Source organism: Xenopus laevis, chromosome 7L (genome assembly GCF_017654675.1).
Source record: "Xenopus laevis strain J_2021 chromosome 7L, Xenopus_laevis_v10.1, whole genome shotgun sequence".
NCBI lineage: Eukaryota > Metazoa > Chordata > Amphibia > Anura > Pipidae > Xenopus > Xenopus laevis.
The window spans coordinates 93640400-93661366 of record NC_054383.1 but is presented as its reverse complement, the minus strand read 5'-3'; the positions used below and the strand labels follow the sequence as shown (position 1 = coordinate 93661366).

Here is a 20967-nt window from a genome sequence, read left to right as displayed (position 1 = left end):
CTTCCATATACCAGAAAATCCTGGATTAGAATCTATTGCCTGGAATTATTTCATGCATGAATTATCTTCATTTATCTCCATGCTCAAGTTCATCATAAAAGTATATGTTCTATATGTTCTATGTTGCACAAACAAAAATGTATATTCTAGCCAAAATTTTACAAAAAATGGCAATATCAGCTGGGCAGGTGCTAACAAAACACATAGGGCCCGGCAGAACTGTTGGTGCCCTTTATCTTGAGAAAAAAAGTGTGCAAATTAAGGACATTTTAAATGACAAATTGCTGCAATTCTTCCACTTTTCATTGGTTATAGTATGTTAGGAGATGAAGTTCAGAATACATGGACAGATTAAAGCTGCCAAACCATCCCCACCATTTACAAGCCCATCTATGGGGCACATGGCATTAACTTACTGGCTGGTATTTTACTGGAAAGGTTTGAACATCCTGTAGGGTGATGCCTGCATTGACCCAATTGTCACCTTGTCTGGAAACAAAATGCCAGCCTTCCTATATTTTTCTTTTTCTTCCCTATTGATAATATTGACATTGAGCATCACTTTTACCTGCCAGGTGTAAATATCACCAATGGGTCCTTACATGATCTGTTTGTTGGTCCAGTGAGTGGATGGCCAATTGGTGCAGACAAAATAGCAAATCCTTTAAAGTGTAAGCTCTTTTGGCTAGGGTCCTCTTTACCTCTTTACAAAGGTAAGAAGAAGTAGGCTAGAAATTTTGTACATTATTTCTTGGGCTTCTTGACCTGCCCAAGGCAATTTACAAGTAAATATCTGTCCCCCCCCAAAGATGCCCCAGTAGCTCCCCAACTTCTTTTCTGCTGATTCACTGCACATGCTCTGTGTTGCTGTCAGTCACTGAGCTTAGGGACTGGCTCACTATATGCCGTTTATTCAGAATAGAAATGTCACAATATTAGGCTGATTAGTACTCAATACAGATAATTACTACGTGTCAGAAACCAGTGCAATAAGAATCAAAATGTAATAATCGGCATAGAAGCACCGGCTTATATTACAGACAAACCTCATTTTCTACTTGTAAATTTGCAACAACCCCTAAACTTAGCTGCTCAGAGCCCACTGAGCACATGAGTGTCACAGACACTTTCCAAGATGGTGACCCCCTGTGACAAGTTTGAAGTCCTGGATCATTGCTGCTATTGAGAAGCTGAAACTTTAGCTCGTACAATATGTTCAGTATATACAATATGGAATTTTTAACCATATTCATTTTTAGGGTTTAGTTCTCCTTTACATCCACTTTTTTTACATTTCCAAACAGAATTTATATCAGAATGTTATGACAGAGAGCGAGAGTAAGACTGTCTGTTCCAATTAGTAATATTGCTAATAATATAATTTTCTCATCTTTCTACAGTTGACTGTTGGGATGGACCCGATGGAGAACCAATAGTTCATCATGGCTATACATTAACCTCTAAAATTCTTTTCAAAGATGTGATAGAAACTATTAACAAATATGCATTCATCAAAAATGAGTAAGTTTCTTTCTCTTTATTAGTCATTCTCTTTCTTGGAATATGTTGTTGTTAGTATTATGGCAAGTAACCTTTTCATTAGGGGATTAAAAAGATGGTACATCTTACTAAATTCACAGACCATTCTCTTAAAGGGGTTGTGTACTTTTGAAATAACTTTTGGTATGATGTAGAGAGACATATTCTGAGACAATTTGCAATTGGTTTTCAATTTATTTTTTGCGTTCTCTAGCTTTTCATTTCGCAGCTTTCCAGTTTGCAATTTCAGTCTGGTTGCTGGGGTCCAAATTGCCCTAACAACCATGCATTTATTTGAATAAGAGACTGGAATATGGTTATAATAAGATGAGTAATTGACAATAACAATACATTTGTAGTCTTACAGAGCATTTGTGTCTAGATGGGGGTCAGTGACTACCATTTGTAAACTGGAAACTCACCCAACCGCTTACTACGCTCCTCTACTGACCTGCTACTCAATTCTTCTCTCATTACCTCCTCACATGCTCGCATTCAAGACTTTGCAAGGGCTGCACCCCTCCTCTGGAACTCTCTCCCACGGTCTGTCCGACTTTCTCCCAACCTTTCTGCTTTCAAGAAATCTCTTAAAACGCACTTCTTTCGAGAAGCCTACCCTCACTCTGCTTAACTACCAAACGCAACACCACATACAGTACCACATTTACCACAATACCACATTTCTCACCCACTTAATTCGATCTTGCCCACTCCCACACCTTTTGTATTACTCCCTTCCCTTTAGAGTGTATGCCTATGCATAGGGCCTTCCTCACCTTTTGTATAGATTGTGATTTATGTAACTCCATATGTTCTATGTATATAATTCATGTGATTTAGTTGTATAATCACATTTACTTTACAGTGCTACGCAATATGTTGGCGCTATATAAATACATGTTAATAATAATAATAAACTTTAAAATAAAAACTTTAAAAATAAATAAAATGAAAGACCAATTGAAAAGTTGCTTAGAATTAGCATTTTCTAATATGCTAAAAGTTAATTAAAAGGAGAACCAAACCCTTTTTATTAAAATCCCCTACCTTATTTAGACCCTGCTCCCCCCAGCCTGGGTGTTACCCTGGGTAAATGGCCTTTACGCTTTACTTACCCCTCGTTGCAGATTCAGGGTATCAGAGTTCACGGGCGCCATTTTCTTCTCTTCGGTAATCTTCCGGTCTTCTTTTGGCACTTCAGCAATTTCCGTGGCTATCGGCGCATGCGCAATTGTTACGGGACTGGAAGATTGCACCAACTGCACATGAGCGGATACGCCACTCTCTTCCCAAAGATTACCGAAGAGAAGAAGATGGTGTCCATGAAGCTTAATGAATGGTTTTGCCCTAGTATCTGTGAAGACTGCTTCTGCAATATGACAGATTAAATTCTCCTGCTCATGTTTAAATGCAAACAAGAAAAGAGGGAATGTTTTGTCCTTGCCTTCATAGTTGTGCCTTCACAACAGAAAACTTGAGAGAATAAAAATAGTTACTAGGTATTACAGTATATAACTAATGAAAAATATCTAAGGTGGTTGGCAATAATAAGCAGCAAATGAAGCATTAACCTGAGAGTAGTGATGGGTGAATTTGGGGCGTTTTGCTTTGCCGAAAAATTCGCAAATTTCCTGCAAAATTTGCGAAACAGCGTCGGCGTCTTGTTTTTTATGCCAGCGTCCGTTTTTGACGCTGGTGGCCCTTTTTTGGACCGGTGAAAATGCGCCGGACGAATAAATTCGCCCATCATTACCTGAGAGGACCCAAAGAATTTTTATTTCAAAAATAGATGTCTCTTCACTGTTCTAGATTGCACCCCCCCAGTTCTGTAGTAATTCCACTAGCATTACATCTATCTGGAGCTTCTGGATTTCAGTGGGACAGATAGCTAAATTTATACTAGAAAAAATGTTTAGCTCTACAAGAGAGCCTGCAATAATAATATGTCACGTTAGTTGCTTATGCTGCTTTTTGTATGAGTGCTTGCAATATAGTGTACACTGAGTAAGTTGTTATAACTTTGACTTTTTCATGTTTTTCAATCTGGATGCTTGTTTATATTGCCAGTTACCATAAAAGAATCCATAATCATAGCAGTGGTGTATAGGTTTACAGTATTTGCCTTCAACACAGCTGCATAAAAAAACTTCAAGGTCCCAGCGGAACTGTTTCTTTTACTGAACTGATTGAATCTCAAGGGGTTTGCTCATCTGTGTTCTCTTTTTTTATATGAATGTTTTGCTGTGGATAGTGCAGGATGGAGAGCCTCCAGAGCACTTGGATATATTTCTCACTGTATGCCTAGTAGCACCACCTCTGTGCTTCTAATTGTTACACATAGCAGTTTTTTTTATCAGTCTATGTTTACACCAAAAAGGGATCAGGAAAAAGGCACACTGCTGCTATAAAAGCAATCTTTAATTGCAAATGTATACCTTTGCAATGAGTAGCAAAACAGAAAGCATGATTTATTCTTCATTTGTAGTATTTCCCCAGTGGCCACACACCACAACTAGAGTACCACCGCTTATGAGGGAGTAAAGAATATGTATGCGTGTAGTCTCTCTTCAATAAGACAAAATACCATGGATTTCTTTTAATGATTTTCATTGTAAGCTTGCCTTCATTCCACAGATCAGTTCAATACATTTCTGCAATAAAACGTTGATCATGCATAAAGCATAACCGTATCTGTCGTTTAACAAGGTTATTAGATTGTCTGCCAATTTTTATTTTAATCCTAATATTATATTTCTACTGTAATTCACCTAGAATGTTTTTTCTAATTTTCTGGTTTATAGCAACCAATGTAAATTTTTACAGATTAATCCAGTATTCTGACTAATTCATATCTATGGATATATCTGTAACTGGACATCTGTACCATGAAATATTGCTGTGTGAAGAGTATAGAATATATTGGAAAAAAAAGTGTTTTTGCTTTCTGCAATCCTGTGAGATTTATCTGAAAGGCCAGCAAACTACAATACATGCATACATAGAAAATAGATGTTGCATGCCCAGGTGCATTGTTTTACAAAAGGTTATACTGCAGGATGTCAAGGTGATAGAGCGCTGATGTGGCAAGAGATCCAGGCAGCCAATTCTATACAATAACTTACACTCTAGAGAATTTCATCTGTATTTCCACCAACAGGCAGCATATGGTTGGGAGAGTACAAAAATCAGTGTAATTAAAATCTCAAAACTTACATTGTATTAAGCTTTCGGACTCTAAAAAATCACCTAAATTCTCCTGGCTTAGTATGCAATCATTTTTAACCCCCAATTCTATCCATGTATATATTTTTTGGGGTTATGTGCTGATACTCTTGCCCTGCTCGTAATCAGAAAACATTCTTAGACTTCTGTAAGATATATATATTTTCATTTTGATTGCAATTTACATTACTACTTTTCCATCTAAAGACTCTTCTATTTATAAAGGATGGCTAGATGCAGCATGCACCTGTTATCCAGAATGCTTGGGACCTGGGGTTTTCCTTATGAGGGATCTTTCTATAATTTGGATTTTCATTCTAGTCTACTAGAAAATCTTTTAAATAAACCCAATAGGCTGGTTGTACTACCAATAAGGATTAATTATATATTAGTTAGGATCAAGTACAATGTATTGCATTTTTATTACAGAGAAAAAGGAAATCGTTTTAAAAAATTTGGATTATTTGGATAAAATATGTCTTTGAGAGACGGCCTTTCCACAATTCAGAGCTTTCTGGGTTACAGGTTTCCAAATATCGAATCCCATACCTGTACTAAGTATCCACGGTCTAGATTCTAAAAACACTTGCTCTACCTGTTCTTTCTTTATACCTGCTGCTTTCCAGCATTTTAACTGCAGTCAAATCTATTTGTTTATGCTTCTAAAGTAGTCATTGTTTAAGAACTCACAGTCTCCCTTTGGAATTGCTTTTGGCAGCTACCCTGTCATCTTGTCTATTGAAAACCACTGCAGTGTGGTACAGCAGAAGAAGATGGCTCTGTACCTGATTGAAATCTTGGGCGATAAATTAAATCTCTCTGATGTAGTCAATGAAGATTCAGCAAAACTGCCTTCGCCAGAAAGCCTAAAAGGGAAAATATTAGTGAAGGTAAATATGACTAAACGTCTCTATATTGCTTTGTATGAGGTTTATAAAAAGCAAAGAAAAGGTTTTTAAAAAAAGCAAAGAAAAAGTTTAATCTTCTACAAGTTCTAGGCTATTCCTCCTGTGCATGCCAGGAATTCCAACCAGTAACCGTAATTTTTGGTTATAATAAAGGCTAGTCCAGTTACATCAGCACAAAGATATTCTATATACTGTGGTATATTTGATACCTACTCCATTTCATCACAGTTTCTTTCTATATTATAATTATATCACGATGGGACAGAAGCTAATATAATACATAATTGTGGGCATGTAACACAGAGCTTTAATGATTAGTCTATATCTGAATTCTAAGAAGGATTTCAGGATCATAAACAAGTGCTGATTAGAATAAAAAGGCGTCGCACCCTCCTCTACATACTGACCCACTTTGTCTAAACCCATTCATGTTAAATAGGCAATCAATATTGCTGACCTCTAAAAGATCAATAACATTTTCAGCCTTCTATGCCAAATCAAATGATCATGTTGTAGTGAAAACTACATTCTCATTAAAATGCAAAAAATATACCAATAAATGAGTTTTGATCTCCTTATAGTAGCAGATTATACCGTTTTTCAGCACTGTAGTGTTTTAGTTAGCATTCCCAAACCCTATGTTTCCCTCATTGTTGCCCATTCTGCTTGACTTTCTCAAATTAAGTTTCTGTAACCATCATCACTTTTGATGTTAGCATTCCCTTCTATTGTTTTGACACCAGCAGCTTACTTAATGGTACAGTTACTTAATGGTGCAGTACTACCCATCATTCTGTTATTCTGTATTCACTAAACTTATTAGATCCCACAAGATGTAATCCCATAGTTTGTCTGGTCCTGCTATCCTTCGCAACCGATCAACTGTTTTTATACTATTCTAGTTCCAGTAAACCTATAAAAGCTAACTCTGGTTGTGGGTTAAAGGGCTAGGACAAAGATTAGATCAATTTTGCTCTTTGTTTGTTGGTCGCCAGTTCATCAAATAACATTTTATCAGAGGTACTGAAGCATACTGCTCCTAGGAGTCCACTTTATTTTTTGGTCTAATGATTTATATTGTTAATAGTGCTGCAAAGCACTACCACTCCATAGAGCAGCATGATGTTTTGCATTCTGATACAATGATACAGATAACTGCTTTGATAAATATGTCAGTATGTTAAAAAAAACTGCAAAATACTGGGAATCATTTTGAATTTTGTTTTTCTATAATGCCGTTTACAGTGTCACACATTTAAATGTAATAAAAAAAAAATAGCTGGCCGTGTCTGTCTAAAGTAAAACATTGTAAAAACTTTTTTAAGATTGTCCAAAAACATTTTACAAACAGGCTACTACTGCTTCAAGGTTGGTCTGGTTCTGCAGCACCGGTTTGTCCAATTAAACCAAAGAAAGGCTTTGTAAGGAGGAAAAACTCGCTGGCTGGCATAGTTAAAGTGAAAGGATTGGTCTTTGATTAACACAAAAGAAATATGTAGGCATACAATAATTTGTTTCTTTGGCACTGTTTTTTAATCCCTGCTGTACAGCTGATGAAAATGTGACCCAGGGTCAGAGAATGAAAAAGCCTCCCTCCAGCATTTCTCTAAGGCACACAATGACCTTATACTATTAACTAATACATTCTCGAAAATAAGTGTTAAAGGTGCATCATTCCCTTGATAACAAAAGCCTTTTTAATTACGGTTTTCTAGAAATATTTATTTAACACGATGCCCATGAGAAACATTATTTTTTTTAGGAGCATTTGGAAGATTTGTAAGCAGAAAGCATTGGCTTCGGCCTGGTTTTGTTAGCAGTGGCAATTGGCTTTCTATCGTGTCATAACAGTTTTGCCAAAGGTTCTTTGGACTTGGACTTCATACGCCTGAAACTCTCTAAAGTACAAAGAAGTGAATATAATTATGTCGCCTTTATTTTGTTATTCCTTGTGATCTTAGGGAAAGAAGCTTCCTGCCAGTATCAGTGATGACGCAGAGGAAGGAGAAGTTTCAGATGAAGACAGTGCAGATGAGATTGACGACGACTGCAAGCTAATAAATGGCGATGTATGTAAGCTGTTACTTATATACAATATAATGTGGCTGCTATTGAATAGTATGCTTAGCTGTTGTTGTCAATGCAACTGTGATTTTTATTCTTGAGTCAACTGAGGCTCAGTTAGCCCTAAGCAGCACCATGAAATTAAAATGACCTAAATACCATCTAACATAAAGTACTCTTGACCTGCACTTTTTGCATGATATATATTAATTTTATGAGTCAATACCATACAATGAAGCAATTTTCATACTTAAGAGTAAAAAGTAAATTAATTTAATATTTCTAAGTTTTAGTTGCCCTTGAGCAGGCCATCGTAATTAAAGACAGTGTAGATCATTTTCAGTCCTGTGACTTTTTCTGATATCTCCAAAATGAAATGCATTCAATTAACTCAAAACTCCTTATGATTGATAACATATGCAATGTTCAGTTATTATGTTACATTTGTATAAATTATTTTATATTTATTTTACAACTATTTAACTCTCCATTAGTTTACTCCATCTTTCAGTGTCTACAGTGGCCTACTGTACATCTTTGATCCATAACACTAACCACCTCTGACAAAGAATGTTGTCTATTGATAGAGTAATGAATTAGTATTTGTTAAAGGGTAGATCCTAGTGATTAAAAACTAATTGGAACATGTTTACCCATTATTACACTGATCATGCAAAAAGTACTGGGTTGCTGGCATCCAGACCCCCATAGCTTGATAACTGGAAGAAGTTGATCGTCAAAATTATTCGGACGGCCATTGACTAAAAATTGTTGCTCATGTCGCAATTGTTGCACTTCAAAATAATTTTGATGCCCATTGACTTCAATGCATTTCGCAAATTTTTTGAAGTTTTGTGAAATGTATCGCTGTTTCACAAAATTTTCCGGAGTTTTGAGAATTTCTCAGCACAGATTTGCCCATCACTACTTATGTCTGAAGTGCTAATAATCTGTTCTAGTTATTGTTTGAAGAAATTACATTAGGTAATGAGGAGAGTGTAAATAAATGTCACTCCATCCAGGCACTTTAACATTAAAGGACATGTAAAGCCTACATTTTCCCATGTATATAAGTTGGGCATATCTTCCCCACCCAAGCCACATCATTTGTACTGCATATATCCCCTTCATTAGCCAGCGCCATCATCTTTTCCTAAAACAAATAGCAGCTTTCACCTGGCAGCCATTTTCCCTCTGCCACAGATCAGTAACATTGACATGTGCAAAAAGGACATGTATGCTGTAAACTTCATGCAATGAAGAATGCAGGTTTACACAGGCACAACATACTTAGATAAAAAATTCTGCTGGGGTTGAGCACTGTAATGGTTTATCTGAGCTCAGGAGAAAAAAATAGGGTCTGACAGCTAGCGTTTATGTGGGAGCCAGCAATGCCATCTCTTCATTGTCTGGAGGGTGTGTTAAGTAATCTGAGCTGAGAAGAACTGAGCATGGTCATTAGCCAACAGCTAAAGAAAATTCTCGAGAGAGAGAGGGCAGAGTGGGTTAGAGGAGGAGAAGGAATTCGAAGTGATTAAGGGGTGCCGCAGCCTTATTGTTAACCGTTTAACAACCAGAGTGGCAGATTAGCTAAAGATTTCAAAGAGGCTGTTCACTAATTACATTTTTGTGCGGGGAGGTTTACATGTCCTTTAATGTTGATGTTGTACTGTTGAGTGTGGCTTTTATGTTGCACATTGTCATTCAGTATTTGAGACCGATCTACAGTAGTGATGGGTGAATCGCAAAAAAAAAAAAAAACACAAAACTGCAAAAAATTTGCAAAACACATTGAAGTCAATGGGCGTCAAAATTATTTTGACAATTTTTACACAAGCGACAATTTTTACATGCACAACTTTTTTGTCCAAATGCATTAAAGTCAAATGGGGTCAAAATAATTTTGACGTGCGACAATTTTTATGTGCTCGACAATTTTTACACGTGCGACTTTTTTGTCCAAATGTATTTAATTACAATTATTTTGATGCGCAATAATTTTTACATGAGCAACTTTTTTGACGCATTCAATTTTCTTGCTGGCAACTTTTCACAGCAGTTTTTGCAAAACAATTCACAGGTGGCTAAATGCAGTTATTGGGTATTCCTCTTCCTTCTGATGCATTCAGTGGAAGAATGGGTTATTGAAGCTTAACAAAATTCAGTTTTTATAACCTGATGTCTCGCCAATTGAGATGCTTTTAGTAACATAGCTGAAATTGTCAACTTGGAAAAGTAAAAATAAAGTGTAGTGCATGAAAAATCCTCTTGCTCTTCATGCTTAATAATCACTTATTCTGGCGTAAGAGAGCTCACTGGTACTACAATGATAGTATTTGAAGTCCTGCTGAGGTTCTTGACATTAAGAACCCTAGAAAATGCAGACTTTGTTGTCCTGAAGTATTTTGCTCTGCTGTCATAAGCACAGACACTGACACTATTAATTGATACCCCACACACTGTTTTATTTGCCTACTGGAGTCCTGTGCATCTGCTGTTTGTTTGCCATCTGTCTTGCCTAGTCTGCCAATATTTATTAGCAAAATTTCACCTGGTGTAATCTGTATGAAATCTGTTGCGTTGTTAGTCCCTTCTAAATCTTGGTCTACCCGTTTTAAAAAAAAAATTAACCAGGTGAATTTATAAACCAACTTGCTTGAATTTCCTTGTACTCCTCCCAGCCTTATGACCTCCCATTTGCCTGGGTCATTGCTTACAATCTGATAACTTCCTCATGTTTGTACTGCTGGAAGAAAAGCTGTTGATCAGCCTAATCATCCATTAATTTATTGACTTGTAAAGCTATAGTAAATTGAATGGCACCACTCTCTAACTATGAGCTTTACCCCAGTACTTTGCTCCGGATGAGACTTTAATTCTCAGGGTTTAAGCCTTCGTATTGGAGTGGAGGCATGATGTAGTACAACTGTAAATAGGTGCAGTGCACAATAATTGGGCACCAGTGGTTCTTGCAACGTAACCAGAGAACGTGTTCATTGAACAGGAGAATCCACAAAGGAGTGTACATAAAGATCAAGCAGGAACATAGAGCAACAGTGGATAGGCATATACTCAACAGCATTAGTGGTCAGTATTAGTCCCCACAGGGAAGAGGACATACACAGCAGCAATGAAGGTACACCCAGCTTTCAGACTTTTCCATAAGTGGAACCCAGGGGAATAACTACATCCCTGTCTGTACACTTAGTCCCTACTCTGGGTAATTGGCACCCAGGATTTTAATCATTCACTCCTTGTCAGAGCTTCAGGCTGCTCAGTTAAATAGCCTGACTTTCTTTCACTCCTAGAGTGACGTATTAAGGTGAGTAGCCTATTCTTACTAGCCCTGGCCTGTCTAGGTTCCACTTTACCCTTCCTGCCTGCTCAGGAAATGTCTTAACAAAATGGACATACTGTAGCTGCTTAGGACTATAAAATTTAGCACTATTGGACACTGTTTGAACTACAGGGGGTATAGCTAAAGGCAGGATAAGGAAACGGGTCCCCATCCTAACTGTATTTTAGGACCCAGTTTAGGAGTCTATAACACTAGGGGACTGCCTGCTAAATAATACTAGAAGACTATTTTAGAAGTCCCCTACAGACTTACTTACATTCATAAGCTTTGTTTAATTTCGACTACCATAGTTGTTGGTGGATTCTAGTGGACTACTTTTTCCATTACATTAAAAAGAGGAAATTAATGAACCTAGATTTTCAGACAAATGCACATGAATGGCATTGCATGCATCTTATCAAAGTGATACCGTAATAGAATATGGTTGTGAAAATAATTTCAATCTTGAAAATATAGGAATTAATATGCATGCCTGTTTCCCTTTGGTGTACATTGCTCAATTGTACTTCTTTTTTTTTTAACTTTTCTCTCCAGGATTAAAACCAATTAAATTATCAAAACACTCTTACATTTAAAGTAATATTATTATTAGATATCTTTGTGGATTTTTGATTATGTTTCTCTCTCTCAAAGCAACCCCTTTGGGACCAACAGCAACAAAGATTTGGAACCAATTCTGCTGGCAATATTTGCACACACTGTACTCTTTGTGTGATGTTAAATTGTATTTTTACTGGGCTCCTATGTGACAAATGTATTGTTTGATTTTCATTTGTATGTTTTTTTACCTTTCTTTTTTCCTTTATGTGTCTTCCTGCTCATCGTTGCATGCATTTATAAAGTGGAAGGTAGTGTATCCCTGTCTCCCAACATTTCACTTAAAATCTCTCCATATCTACTTACTTAGTAGTGTGTTCAGCGCTTGTGTAGCTTTGCTTGTAGGGCCATGTGAGTCAGCAATAGAAAAACCCTGTTACCAATCTTTCTTAGAAAAATGGATAAAAGTTACTGAGGGGATTTGGAGGAAAACACTTTTTAACTTTTAGCATGTTGTATATACATTTCTGTGCACGTTTGCATATTAATTTCTAGTATGATGTAGAGAGTGGTGTTCTAAATTTTTTTTTTCATTATTATTATTATTTGTGGTTTTTGGGTTATTTTATTTTTTATTCAGCAGCTCTACAGTTTGCAATTTCAGATATCTGTTTGCTAGGGTTTGAATTACCCTAAAACCATGCAATGATTTGTATAAGAGACTGGAATATGAACAGGAGAGGGCCTGAATAGAAAGATAAGTAATTAACAGTAAGAATACATTTGTAGCCTTAAGGTGGCCATTGATGTAGAGATCCACATTGAAGTGGGCGTTATCATGCTTATCCAATAATCCCTCAAATTATCTAGGCAATATGTATATACTATATTATTAAGGGCCATACTGTTATTCCCATTGTTATTATCATGCATTTATATACTGTTTTATATACTAGTGCCCAGTCTTCAGAAGGTACTGTATGTTCTTACTGAACATATTAAGTGAACTGATCATTGGTGCAGGATAACTACAACACTAAATAAAAGCTGCTGCTTAAACATTTTTCCGTCTACCCTCTAATAACCAAATTAACCAGAATGGTCTTGTGAGCAATAAATATCCATTTATTATCCATAATGTTGAATTGTTCCTACTAACTGTATTATACAAGCAAAGAAATTGGTTTCCCTTCAGTAACTTTACTAATATTTCTAAGCAGATGCACCTAAGATTTGGTAACAAATGCTCTGGTTTTAGATGCATTCAGACACTCAGATTTGCATGTGGATTTGTTTATATGTTTTTGTTTTTCTAACAGACTGTTTTTGTCTCATGTATACGAAAATAAAATGGTTTCTAATGATATTACACACTAAGAGCCTCACCCCCATCAAGTACAGTCCATTAATGGTGTAGTAAATAGTCCAGTGTATTCATTTTTGCTAACATTGCACATCTGCTTTTGTATAGAAAAAAATTCAGCCATGCTTCAAAAAGAGAAAGGAATTCTGAAATAATATCATTTAGAAACGAGTGTCTTTAAAACTAGTATCATTTAGAAACTAGTGTCTTTAAAATTAGTGCAAAGGTGACTTCATTTGTAAATGGAAAACCATGGAAAAACTTCTCCAGTTTAATGTTATTCATCTCCTAGACATTCTTCAATTAGTATAAAACAGCCTGTCATAATGTCGAGAGGAATTTAACGCATGACGTTTTCTGTCAAAATATAATGCAGGGTTAGAACAGGGTAAAAGAGAAAATCTTGTTTTGGGTTCCTTTAATCTAGGGTCTAGGAACTGAGCTAATAATGTAATGTTGTATAGTAAATTGAATGAGACTGCCAGGTAGTGTTGTTGTACTGGATCCACAGTTACTGGGGAGACAAGATTATAAGTGCATAAGGAATTTACCATAACATTAACTTGTAATGTTTTACACATTTACGCAGCTTTTAATGTGGCCTATTTTTTTTCTTTCAATTGCTCACCATCTGATTCTCCCTAACCTAGGGACTATAGCACCTGCAAAGCAGACTCATTTTAAAACAAGACTTAAAAGGCCTTTTCCACATACTGTTGTTTATTTTTTCATAAGAAAATTGAATTCTATGAATCTTTCAAATCTGCATTATTTGTGTTAATGCTTTGTAAATCGAATTGAGAAAGACTGCTCAAAGGGATAATCCATCTTAATCTTGTGACTATACCACCCATGAGCTTTAAAAAAATGATTCATCAATTTCCAATACTGTATACTGTTACAGTGGTCCCTTCTTCTTGCCCAGTTTATTACTGTTAAAACTGTTTAGAGAATTGACCATTTAGTGTTTTGTTCCTATACATTTTTTTAGAAACAATTACAAATTTCCAGGCCCCAGTACCTGTCTATGAAGCACCACATGAACCAATGCACTAATACCTTGACTCTTGCTCCAGTTCATTGTCTGCTGCATCTCATTGTTGAAGTTCATTCCCTGTCCTGTCTTTTCTCCATCTACAATACCGCTTATAGTAATATATCTATGTAATATGTGAGGATACCATTACCTTTCTGTAACAATACAGAGTCTATCATATTTTAAATTCTAGATATTCTTGGAAAAAAAAGTATAATTTCATATTTATTTGAGACAATAGTCTTGAGTAAGAAACAGGCTTGTGGCACATTTCATGGCGCTTCCCTGATGTCTTTAAACGCCCTCCTTTTAGATGATTTTTAGTTACCAATATGGGAACCCAGACCAAGTGCTAAACTGTGTGTGTTTTTGCTCCTAGAGCTGCACCAGTTAATAATACTCAGGATTAAAAATAGATAAGAAGATTCAATTGTATTTTCCAAACCAATTTCCTTGACCACTCAGATAGTAGAAAAATAACAAACTTGAACTTACTTAACCTCTGATACACAGATACAAAAGACAAGCAATGTGTGTCCTTATGGATCAGACAAGCAATGTGTGTCCTGCATGGCTAAACATTAGCTCTTGAATGTGGAAAAATCAAACTATATCCTGTGGCACTGTATTAAGTAAAACCCTGGATTGAATTAATCTTTTCTTGACTGCTATAAAAATGCAAGCAAAATATGTTCCTGTGTACAATAAGACTTTATACAATATAGAGATTTGTGTCAGAACTGCCCAAAACTAGAAACAGATCACATTGCTGTTATTTCATCTTAATTCTTGTATACTTTTTAAAAAAAATTACAGCTGCTTATTGTACTAATTACAATGGTTAATGAGAGAGACATGTACCAACGTAAGGGGGCACATTTACGTAGGGTCGAATATCGAGGGTTTATTAACCCTCGATATTCGACCATCGAAGTTAAATCCTTCGACTTTGAATATCGAAGTCGAAGGATTTAGCGATATTCGATCGAACGATCGGAGGAATAATCGTTAGATCGAACGATTAAATCCTTAGAATCGAAGATTCGAAAGATTTTAATCGATCGAACGATTTTCCTTTGATCAGAAATTGGCTAGAAAGCCTGTGGGGACCTTTCCCATAGGCTGACATTGATGCTCGGTAGGTTTTAGGTGGCGAAGTAGGTGGTCGAAGTTTTTTTTAAAGAGACAGTACTTCGACTATCAAATGGTCAAATAGTTGAACGATTTTTAGTTCGAATCGTTCGATTCAAAGTCGTAGCCGAAGGTCGAAGTAGCCAAAAAAACGTTCGAAATTCAAAGTATTTTTTATTCTATTCCTTCACTCGAGCTAAGTAAATCTGCCCCTAAATGTTCTATTAGGGCTCTTGCACATGGACGTTTTTTCCGCGCTCCCCTGAGTTGCGCTTTCCTCCATTCAGCTGCAGAGGAGTACAGGAGTAGACACACTCAATTATTGTAAAGGGGGCTGTACACAGATGCATGTAAGCGCCAAACGCAGGTTGGGACGCAGCATGTTGCATTTCACCTGCGTTCGGTGCAAACATGCGTCTGTGTGAGTACTCTGAATTTTTGTTTTTTGCCAGCAAGAAAGACTATCAACTTGAAAAGTTAATTTTAGAAACCTATAACATCAGAAAATTATCAGAAAATAAACGTTTGCCAGTGTTATTAGCAGATGTGCAATTTTTCTAAACTGGGGTTAGGCAGAGGCTAATAACTTCATGGTTTGCGATTATCTTTGCAAATCAAATTGGAAAATTAGAAAGGATTTCAGTTTCTCTCTATTATAGGAACATGTTCTTTTTAGCAAGAAGATTTTTTGTATGCTGAAATCACACTTACTAAATCCATTCCAAATTAGTGTATTTGGAAATTCCATTTAGCTATCACAAATGTAGCATTGTATTTCTCTGGAGCAATTTAGGAGCATTAAAAGTTCTAAAATAGCGTATGAAATATAAATATGCATCATGCACCAGACCACTCTATTATATTTTACTTTTAGTAAACCATAAAAGATTAAAATGCTCTCACATAGCTATGTAACATGTCACAAACTTTCAACAACCACCTTAATGCCAGAGAAGTTCTGTACAATGGATAGTCCACATTTCATGTGAAACGCCATATGCTGTCCTATGTTTATTTCTTGCTTTCCTGCCTCATCTTGTCTCTGGTTTGAATGGCAGTATATAAACCCTACTCATTTGTCATGATTCACGACATTATCAGGGTATAACTAACCAATCAATTGTGTAGATTGGTCTTTATATGGAACACTAAATATGACCATTGCACACGTAATTCAGTCTATATTTAAATTCTGATTACATTCGGTTAATCTTTTTATTCTTTAGAAGATACCCATCTGGATTTTTCTAGATCCAGACTTTATGGGCATGAGTACCCTTTCGATTACCAGAATAATACTTTTCTTTTAGAAGTGCCTTTACAGAGGTATAAGAGCCTCAATACAAAATTCTGAATTGTGCCTAAATGTGCCACCCTAAATAATATTGCCCAAGTAGCCATTTTCATAATCATATCATCCCTTGATACATTTTGGATAGTGTCCCGACCTCTTCTCAATGCAGATGTTTCCTTGTTTTTAAAGCTAGATATGCACAGGTCAATATCCATGACTACAGTTGTATAAAAACATGAATTATGATTGCAGGGAGAAACACTTGTTTTAAATGTGGTGCATTTACATTGAATATTTGTAAATCAATTGCAGTTAAAGTGCTTAAAGTATTAAGTCTGGGAGCCTTAGCATATCTATAAAAAGAATAGATTTTTAAATGACTGTGGAACCTATAATTGCACTTAGACTGAAATATTTTTGTTTCTTTAAATCAAAGCTGTTTAATCATTTTTTAAATCAGCTGTTTAGTTCTGGGAGATGATGAATACTCTTTACAGATTCATATCCTTATTTTGCTTACAGTTGAAAGCAAGAGTTTGGGCATATTTACTGCAGGATTCAGTGTGTTAATAAACAACATATTTGCAAATGTTAATGCACAGTTAGATTTTATTTCACCAACATAGGAACAAAATTAAATAGTAAAAATATTATCGCAGAGAGCGCAATTTCGCTCTCTGCTCTAGCAATGTGGGCTCCCTGTCGGCGATTGTAAGGTAAGTGCGATGGGCGGGGCAGCATTTCAGACGCTGCATCAGGCGGCATTTCAACCTGAAATGGCCCTGCCTACCACTAACCATTCAGATCAAATAAAGTAGTAAAAGAATATATCGGACGATGTTCTTCTGCCCCTGGAATCATACGAAAGAAAGGTCCGGCAAAAGCTGGTGACAGTCTCCCACTGATATCGTCAGATCGGCAATACATGCAGAGATATTATCGGTAGCCGACAGACCGATCGCCATGGCACAAAAACATTCGGTAAGAAGAATTTCACCGGCACACAGGAATTGTAGTAGCAGGGCAAGCCCTTGCAATTTTATTATGCAGTAGTGCAACGTTTCGGGGTCACGCCCCTTTGTCAAGCATTATTACAAAAACATTCGGGACACTCCACACACGGCCCAAAAATCGTATGAATCGAAGATTCGTACGATCAAATCTTTGCGTTTGCCAACTGTTTAACATGGGTGCGGATACTTCATGATTTGGTGGTAGTCAATGGCACCAAAAACATTATATATATGTAGAGGGGAGAATTGTGAATATCCGCAAATTCTAGATGCCAATGTAAAACAGTAAGCCAAGAAGCTGAAGCTGAAAAGGGCATGGCTCCTACAATACGACAATGATCACAAACACCATGGGCTACTTTGAAAGAAAGTAGAAGGCTTTGGAATGGCTCTCACAGTCCCCTGACTTAAAAATCATTGAAAATCTGTGGGTAGATCTCAAACATACAAGACAGTCCATGAAGACTAATTAGTAAAAGAAGAGTAGGCACAAATCCCTACAACAACAATCCAAGCAATCTTGGCTGGATACAAAAGGCATTTACAAGCTGTGATCTGTGCCAAAGGGGGTTTTACTAAATATTGTGTTGTGTCCAGTAGCACATGCTACATTATTTTTTGATTTGTTCTTATAGTTTAAAGTTGGTCAAGTGTCAACTAAAATGTACCGGTAACCATGCATAAATATTTACAAATATGTTGTTTTCTAACACTCTGATAGTTGATCATTAATGGGGTTCTGTTACAGGAAAAATATGTTTGTACATATGTATGTACTGTACATTGAGTAGGAGAAACAATAGCTTATCTGAAAGCAGTATCATTGTGAAGTGCTGGCTCTTTCTGAAAGCACAGGAGCAGACACAAAGACCTGGGATGGCTTCCTCCTCACCAATATTACAACTAAAATAATAAATGTATTTGTTCAAGAATACAAATTTAAATGGTAGAATAACTTCTTTACAATATACACAGTGTAATTTAGAAATAAAAATTATATCATAAAAAATTACGGAATCCTTTTAACTACTATTTATTTACAAAATTAACAAAATATGTAATTTGGCAAGGGGTGTTGAACCTTTTGCATTGATAAGCACATCCTGAAAGAGTGACTGTTCTGTAGCCAATATGTGCTGATTCTCAACCTCGTCTTCGCCTTCTAGAATGTTACATAGCATACTCTTTGTATGTAATCAGGAAACACATAGGAATCTCTCATTATAACATTCTGGACTGTTCATTTCAAATATTCATGTATTTTCAGTCAAGATATTGCATCCATGGAGTCAATGGTGGCAACCATCTTAATTCTTCATAAAGAGTTTCCAGACTATGCTTATGACCTACAGCTGCATGAACCATGAAGCATTTTTTTTAAATCTTTTAATGGTTTAATGACCTCCATTTTTTTTAAGCAGGATACTTATCAGTATGACATTTCCATATTTATAGGCATCTGCTAACAGAAAGCAAGTGGAAAACATTGCAAAGAAGAAACTTGACTCGCTGTTGAAAGAATCAAAAATCCGAGACCGTGAGGATCCTAACAATTTCACTGTCACCACACTGCCACCATCTGGGAAACTCAGCCAGAAACCAGAATTAAAAAAGGTACAACATGAACATTTGTCGTTGCTTTGAGAGAGCCTTAGGATATATTTTGTGAAACTTAAAAATACTGTTAATTTACATCCTATAAATTAGTTAAATTGAGCTATGCGTTATATGAGCACTAGATAGAAACTATAGCTAAAAATGCAAGATGATGCCTTAAAAGTGATAACAGATAATATCGTTGCCAGGTTAGCTTTATGAATATATATATAAAAATGGTCTTGTACAGAGTGTTGTGTAATTTAGCTACAGGTTTACAAATGTTATGCTACTAAAGCTATAAATAACTATGAGAATGTATTGATCAATTTTAAGACAACGTGTTTGCAGGGGTTGGGAGAATATGTGGTCTTCTGCAAAATGTGTCTCTTACAAACCTGCTTAAGGGTTATACCCGTGTTTAATGTCAAGCTGAAAAAAGGTTACAACGTTTCAGGGGCGTACCCCTTTGTCAGGTGATCCGTGCCACCCACCTCCACCTTTAAATATGTTACAAACCAATCCCCACCTCCTTAATTAAACAATAGACCGTATGGTAGAGATTTACCCCACAAATTAGATCATATTGCTCCCAAGGCAAAGTCCAAATCAGTCCAGCAGCCCAAAAAATGCTTTAAAAAAAATACTTTATACTTTATATTGACTGGTGGAGGTGCCGTCCTCCTATACACCAAGCACCATGCGGAAATTGAGACCAGGTGTGCACCTGCAATCCTTGTGTATCTCTTACAAACCTCCATTTGGCACAAAAGTATTGCAATTGCAAAAACATGAATGCAACCTTGTCTTAAGAGATGTTTAATGTCCGGTGTTAAGCAAAGTACACTCTTGTGCCTAAAGTATTGCTTTTTACACTACGTAATAGTTAGATTTATGGTCTAGGTGCACAAGGGACAACAGGGTTGATCCTACACACTAATTAGTATGGTCCAATTCTTTTTCAGTAATTTATTTGTGTATTTATTTGAAATATTTTATATTTTATACTTGTATGTATTTTTCTTTTCCAGAAATGTAGCTCTGGATCTAAAGGAGAAAGGGCTTTGGTAAGAGACATTAGTGTTTATACATATATATATTCTATTGCTGAGCACCATGATAAGTATGGGTTCCCCATAGCATAAGGTTTTGCTTGTTTGTTATTAGAGATGCACCAAATCCAGGATTCGGTTCGGTATTCGGCCATTTTCAGCAGGATTCGTCCGAATCCTTGTGACTGGCCGAACCGAATCCTTAAAACCATGTGACTTTTCGTCCCAAAACAAGGAAGTAAAAAAAATTTTTGCTGCGCACTTCATACATGCCTCTTTTTCCCTCCCCCTCACTGATTTGCATATGCAAATTAGGGTTCGGATTCGGTTCAGTATATAGCCAAATCTTTCACAAAGGATTCGGGGGTTCAGCCAAACCCAAAATAGGGGATTTGGTGCATCTCTATTCGTTATACTAACAATGACACTTTATACAAAGGGGCAGATTTATTAATGGTCGAGTTCTATTTAACCCCAAAAATTTGAATTTTGAAGGGTATTTTTCAGTCAAAACTTGAATTTTCGGGTAAACAATAAAAATTATTATATCCCAAAGCTGGAAATAGCTGGAATCTGATAATACTCCAGCTAAAACCTGTTAAGGTCATGTAGAGGTTTTTTTCGATGGGTTTCGCTGAAAAACTTGAGCAATTTAAAAACGTTCCCGTAGAAAACTCTTTTGGGTTGTTCAACTTGAATTCACTGATTCGAGTTTTTTCTTAAATTGGAAAAAATGCAAGTTGAGATCATTCGAGGTATAAAAAAAAAACCTCTTAAGTTCTAAAATTCGACCTTTGATAAATAACCCCCTAAATATTTATAAATTTTACATTGTTTTTTTTTTGTGTAAAATA

The 20967-nt window shown here is 36.2% G+C and overlaps 1 protein-coding gene across 9 annotated transcripts in view; it reads left to right on the top strand.

Moving 5' to 3' along the window:
- LOC108696538 (1-phosphatidylinositol 4,5-bisphosphate phosphodiesterase eta-2-like) overlaps positions 1-20967 on the top strand; it is a 400157-nt gene that overhangs the window by 326835 nt on the left and 52355 nt on the right. For 7 of the 9 annotated variants that reach the window (XM_041569340.1, XM_041569343.1, XM_041569344.1 and 4 more), the window contains 6 exons: positions 1401-1521; positions 5480-5651; positions 7631-7738; positions 11934-11939; positions 18921-19079; positions 20093-20128. In XM_041569340.1, the coding sequence (XP_041425274.1) occupies positions 1401-1521; positions 5480-5651; positions 7631-7738; positions 11934-11939; positions 18921-19079; positions 20093-20128 (602 nt within the window). The remainder of the gene's footprint in view (positions 1-1400; positions 1522-5479; positions 5652-7630; positions 7739-11933; positions 11940-18920; positions 19080-20092; positions 20129-20967) is intronic. The other 2 variants (XM_041569341.1, XM_041569348.1) reach the window with 1 other exon arrangement.